At 38.2% G+C, this 6,644-nt stretch overlaps 1 protein-coding gene across 1 annotated transcript; it reads right to left on the bottom strand.

The window, feature by feature from the left end:
• On the bottom strand, positions 1–4,407 carry LOC130086994 (uncharacterized). The gene is made up of 12 exons (XM_056253196.1): positions 3,935–4,407; positions 3,206–3,286; positions 2,594–2,986; positions 2,230–2,331; positions 1,815–2,047; positions 1,513–1,691; positions 1,284–1,377; positions 861–1,205; positions 641–758; positions 467–558; positions 240–354; positions 1–146 (listed from the first exon to the last, which is right to left on the bottom strand). The coding sequence occupies exons 1-12, from the start codon at positions 4,176–4,178 to the stop codon at positions 1–3; spliced, it is 2,142 nt and encodes a 713-aa protein (XP_056109171.1). The 5' UTR covers positions 4,179–4,407.
• Positions 4,408–6,644: the final 2,237 nt, after the last annotated feature.

Genomic DNA, 6,644 nt, shown 5'->3' with positions numbered 1-6,644 from the left:
TTAAACATCAAACTTCAAAGAACCTCTAAAATAGTATGGGGTTGCAGAATAACATTTGAAGCACTGGGAACGTCTCTTGATACTGGCTACCAGCACCTCAATTCTGCTGGCCAAGGCATCAGCATCATTCGTAGTTGTTGTTGCTGCTGAGAAGAAATAGGTGTGGTTTGCACTTTACAATACCAGTAACAATTACAATTATTTGTGACTAAATGTATTACAAGTAATCATTTCCTTACCGTCAGCCCAATCCTTTACATCATTCACCCAGTCTTCCAATTGGCTCGCTGTCACTGTCAATTGGGCTTTCATGGTCTCTAGGTTTAGTAACTGGCTTTGCAGAGCTTTTGTGGTCTACAATAAAAAACAGTAGTAAGAAACAAGAACCAAATGTTCAATGCACAGCTTCATACACTGCTAACATGCAATACTGAACATCTAAAATTAATTCTACTGATGTCATTACCTTTTGATATCGGCGGGTCAGTGAGATTGCCAAATTGTTAAACTTTTGCTGATTCCAGCGCATGGCCATGAGAGTCAGCATGTCTGTGCGTCCTGCAAACACAGACAATATGATGTTACCATATTCCTCCAAATTATTATGTAAGGATGTACCTAGTGCAGTATGTCACCTTACCTGCTTTTGACATATGTTTTGTGGTCACTGCAATCCTAGAGAGGAAGGCATTGCACTGTTCCACCTCCTCCCCCAGTGTTAAACCAGCCCCATCCTGACATGCCCCACTCCATTTCACCTGGTTAAGAATAAAAAAAAAACAATAAACAAAAAAAACCCAGATGTTTGCAGATGTTCAGTTTAGATAATGTGATTCTATCACATAGCAACATTTCCTTACCTCGCATTTAAAATCATGGGCTTTGGCATGAAATACCGAAAGGAATGGCTTCATGTTGAGAAGGTGCTGGAGCTCTGGACAGCTTTTTGCAACTCTTTGGAGGTAGGGCCAATATTTGCAGGTCACATCCATGCAAAAAAAAGTGATTTGCCTACTGGCCAGCTTTTCTTGCAGGTACAGGGGATAGGCAAAAATTTCCCCCCTATACATATTTAAGGCACAGAGCAGGACTCCGTGCCGACACACCGCAAGCTCCAATCCCTCCTCGTCTACCTTGCTGGCAGATCTTTGTGAGGTCTCTCTGGCTGCTGACCACTCCCCTCCACAAACACCTCTTCCACTGACCTACAATATGGAAAATGGTGGATGAAAATAAGACTCTCCTAAACAAACTCTTCGGAAAGAGGTTTTACAAAATTTTACATGTTTGGTTGTGTTGTGAATGTGGTCCACAAATCTTTTCACGTCTTCGTCCTTGGCAATGAAGACGCCTTCAAAGATGGCCTGTTCCTCAGATCTAAAAAAATAAAAAACAACAATTGGTGAAGAACAACAATTTATGATAACTTATAATCTGAGATTTCTTGGTTCACACATTGAAGAGTTATGTTTTCCTATTAATACAAACAGTGTGATACACAGTTTGGAGTACCTAGCAGCATTCTTGAAACGATAATGCTTGCGGTTTCCATCAACTGAAACTGCAAGCATTTCAGGGGTGCACGCAGGACAGTTGAAGGGCTCTTCCTTGCATATATTGTCCAACTCAAATCGCACAGCCTCCCACTCAAAAAAACTTTTCAGAAAACTGTCTGCTGAGATCTTGCCAGTCTATTAAAATTAAGGAAACCAACAGCTAATAATGTACAACAAATACATTAGCATCAAACAGCTTATCAAACCACAACTCAAAAATATCAACAACACTGCAGGATAGATAAATTAAATACTCACACGACCAAAGCGGACAGTTCGCTGATTCAGCATTCTTAAAAATGCTTGGCAGGACAGTCCTGGTGCCGCCATCTTCATTTCTTCAAATGAAAAAAAGACATCTGTGGCATAAACTGTGGCAAATTGAAGGGTTGCAGGCCAGTAGTCACTTCTGTTTAGGTCAGCGACTCCAGAAGTCCAAGTGGCTTGGCATGCCTCACAAATTAACTCGGGCATGCTTAGATCATGTCGTCCTGGAAATATCAAAAACACATCCACTGTAATGTAAACCAGGATTTGTGTTCTTTGTACAATTTATACATTACTTTAAAAGTTGTATATCTATGTCAAACTTGTAGGGAGTCGCGTATGGATATTATATTTATTTTTAAGATGCTTCTCAAACAGGACAAAATAAAGTTATTCACATTCTTACCATTCATTGTGACCACAGCAACAGTCTTGCCTGGACTAACCCTCAATGACTCTGGTGAACAACCACAGATTTTGTCAGGCATCTCCACAGGTACAAGCCGGACTGAAAAAGAACATATAGTACACTTGAATTATGATCAATTTGTATTGACTGAGAAATATAAGATTGTAATAGATCAATGGCAATGAAGCACATTGCTGAAAAAGTACTCAAGATATGCTCAAAAAGCTGACTGACACAGAGTATCCACATACATTCAAGATAAAACAATAAGGGATAAAAAAGCATAATTTAAATAATAAAGCTTATGAGCTTAACTATTCTGAAAATTATATATATGTTGTACACACAAACCAGAACTTACCACAATGGGAAAGAGCCTTATCCACCACGAAAGTTGTTGGAGGCAATGGTTGGAAGAATCCAGCAGTCATGGCATCTCTGTTGTGAAGAACATGTCTGGTGTGCATGCTGACGTCGCATTCAGCACAGAAGAATGGACGTGGTCTACAGTCACAACACCGGACAGCAGCTGGATTACTCCCACACTGTTGGCAGATGTGTGTTGCCACATGTTCTTGCGCCGCAGCCGTGTTTACCAGGCGGGGTCTCTCTGCCCTCCACCTCTCTGAAAAGAGACTTTGTCGTTTGCTCCAGTTTGAGGAAGCCAGAAGAGGATCTCTTGGGGTTTCAAGAGGTGATGCTTCATCACCTGAGAATTCGCTTAGTGAGTGTTGGAGATCTTGTAGAAAACACTCTGTAAATGGTATGGAATATTAAAAACAAAAATTTCCTTCTATATATATATATAGTTCTTTTTTTACAATATTAAAGTGTACTCCATCAGTATTCTACCAAAGTTTAAAGTAGAAACATTTATTTACATTCTAACCCACTGTCATATATATATATATATATATATATATATATATATATATATATACAAGGGCTAATGGTGACACAATGAAGTACACACCAACAGTCTCTGGAGGGAAGGCCACCTCACTGTTAGTGTCAGGAGCAAAGGAGGGAGGATCAGTCTTCCGAATGTGATCAGCTGTAGAGGAAAAAAACAACACAAATCAACATTTATAACTTGTCCAAAGGCCTGGTTGCCAGCTTAAAATGGTGCAAGCTCACCGTTTAACATAAAGCTAGAGAGAATTATTAGTACACTTATTTCCCAAACCCTAATGGGGGAAGTCCAATTACTATTGGTTATCTGCATATAAGGTGTCGTATAGATGATGACAGCAAATAGGAATGCTTATATAGAAGCAGATTAAAAAGAAACAAGTTGGTTGGCCATTGACAACACACTCTGAAGAACAAACTGTTTCAAACACAGCCTTGCCAAGACCAATAACTTGAAAGAGATTTAGTATGATGGTAACCAGGCTAGCTCATTTGACATTATAACCATTTTGACAAGATTTCCTGACAATGTCAATACAGCCCACAATTAACTATTTTTTATGCTTTACAGAAATAGCCTATGTAAAATTAGCCTGAATGTGTCTTTCACTTAATCCAAGACTAGTGATATCTTTCATAAATCTACTTTTTATGTCAAAAATCAAATGATTGATTCTGGTTTGATTGTGTCCCTGCCCTATTAAGCTATACATGTATTGTAACATATACACTCATAAGTGGTTAAACAATGTAGATCTACAATATATCTCGAATGAAAAACAATACTGACCCTCATTTGAATGATTCCTGCTTGATCTTGGCCTCGCATAAACAATATTTCCAGTATTGTCTCTTTTTCTCCATACCACCCTCGGCTCAGGTGTCTTCACTGGTGCTGCTGCTGCTGCCTCCTCTTCTTGCAGCTCATCAAGAAGGTCATCAAGACTTTGGAGCTCATCCTTCAGTTCTTGGTCATCAACCAAGTTATCTAAGATCATGAGATGTTCTTGGATTTCTGAATCACTCTTGGACATTGTGATGGGCAGAAACACAAACAGACAGAAAGACTCACAACGAAGAGATGACAGAAAAACAAATATAAATGTAAACAGAGAGAGAGAGAGAGAGAGAGAGAGAGAGAGAGAGAGAGAGAGAGAGAGAGAGAGAGAGCTACAGAGAGACTGATGAGTACAGATTAACAAGACAGACGTGGCTCTTAAAAGTGCCTTTGTTTGTGTGTGTATGTGTGTGTGTATGTGGTGGGGGGGTAAGAATAAAAATATGTTTGAAGCTGCCAAATTTGAGGGTCCTAAAGAAAAAACAGAATTGAACATTTTACACCAGTATTCTCTTCATCTGTGTTGCCAGAATGGGCTATATTTTATGTGCTATTAATTTATACAGTTATAAGTTAATATTGTTAATGACATTTTAGAAAATAATTAGACAAGAAATGTGGTCTAACATTATATATGATTCATATATGAATCAGTCAATAAGTTATTATATCATTATTTATTACATTAATTATACATATTAATTGTTTTATTTCATATTGAAAAATTGTGATGAGCCAAAATGTAGTAGTTATGAATTCATTTGTATTGTTAATTATAGATTTATTTGGGTGTTTATTATATAATTTTGCGTGTATTTTAAACAAATAGGCTGTAAAACAAACCAATCTGGCAACACCGTTCTTCATATGAACATTTATAATGTTGAATAATAGTTGTGTGCTAATGTAATACTGAAAACCTTAAAATCTCCCCTAGTATTACCTTACATAATTATATGCGACAAAATTTGACAAAAACTTGAATTCAATTAGCAGCTAACTAACTTTGCTAGCCTGCACATTTGGTGCAGCAAGCTATATTTTTATATTGTCTCCTTCTATCATTTACTGTCAAAATAAATTGCCACCTTACACATCTAAAGGTTCTAAACACAACTTCTTGTCCTGATTCAAGAGTTTTTGATGTGTACATTTAAGAATAGTATCCATCTCTATTAATTAACTCTTCTACTTACCGAGTGGAAAATCGCAATGGACCTTGGGATCGCCCCATACAGTGACGTCAGCGTTATTAATTTAGAAGATTTAAAAAATTTACAAATTTAAATAAAAAACATTATACATTTTATATAAACAGTATATATATTTATTAACATAAACAAAACTACGATAAAAATACGTTATCCAGCATGCTCTAGCACGTGTACATCATGTATGCCAGTAACGTTAAGTTACCTTCGACAAGAAAACGCTTAAACTGCTTTGCTTACTTGCACACGCCGTGGAGCGTTGTTAAACTCACCGTTGAATGCCGTTCTACATGCAGTTTAGCGTTGTTTTGGTTAAACTCACCTCTGAATGCCGCTTTACCTGCAGTTGAGCGTTGTTAAACTCACCGCTGAATGGGTTTGTACACCACAATGAGCGTTGTTAAACTCACCGATGAAAGCAGTTGCCTATGAACGCGCTAAACCTTTGCGGAGAGGGCAATTGATATCAGATTGTGGGGGGTTTTAAACATAAAAAAACAGATGGAGGGCCAGATAAAGATGATCTGGGGGCCACCATTATACTAGCCCTGGCATAGATCATTTATTGTAGCCTATTCCTTTCTATTTTTATTTATTGCAGTCTCGACTCTCGACCCATTCGCAGCAGACCATTGCGGTGAGCTTACCCAAGACGTCAAATTTCAACGCTACAGGCTCCGGTTCAGAGATCTATAGAAGTCTATCGGACTACCCTGCACGTTGAAAAATGACGACAAAGGTATACCCAGTGCGTCAATAAGTGACGCCAGGGGGTCGTGCCCAAGCGTCCATATGTGACGAGTTGGGGTGTGAGAATGTGTTGCAACAACATGATGTGTTGTACACTACTTTGAAACCGCAGTGTACAAGCTTAGAATAAATTGATTACGTGTCATGATCTATCATGATGCAATGTTCAGTCCGACATAACATGTTCAACTATTACATTTATTTTTCATTGATAAACTTTGTTTTTTGTAAACATAGGGCTATTTTAATCTAAAGTGGTAAAAGAATGTTAATTGGCATCCATAATTTTGCCCAGTAGGCTAAGTGGAGAGGCGCACACTGGTCACGAGAGGGCGCCCTTGCTATAAAAAACCCTGTCGTTCGGCTGCATCCTTCTCATATAGCCTATTCAGCCCCCCCCCCCCCCCCCCCCCCCCATCCCATATTTTTTTCAACATGTCCCGTTCAGAGGCTCAGAAATAACATAAAAAAAAACAGTGATAAAATCTCTTCTAAATTTTTGTAGGTTTCCAATGGGTTGAATGACTTTCTTCAGGTCAGATGTGGCCAAAACTGTGAAACGGAGAAGAGTGGGTCCGATAAATGCATGTAAAAACAATATTTCATATTATTGTGGGAAACTCAAATCATAAATATTAAATAAAAACTTAAAATTATGTTGTTTAATGCGTAATAGGGCAGTACACAGAACATGAGAGTGA

The sequence above is a fragment of the Rhinichthys klamathensis genome, unplaced genomic scaffold (genome assembly GCF_029890125.1).
Source record: "Rhinichthys klamathensis goyatoka isolate OS25496 unplaced genomic scaffold, OSU_Roscu_1.1 h1tg000103l_1, whole genome shotgun sequence".
Classification (NCBI taxonomy): Eukaryota; Metazoa; Chordata; class Actinopteri; order Cypriniformes; family Leuciscidae; genus Rhinichthys; species Rhinichthys klamathensis.
Note: the sequence above shows the minus strand (reverse complement) of the source record. Positions and strands in the feature narration are given on the sequence as shown.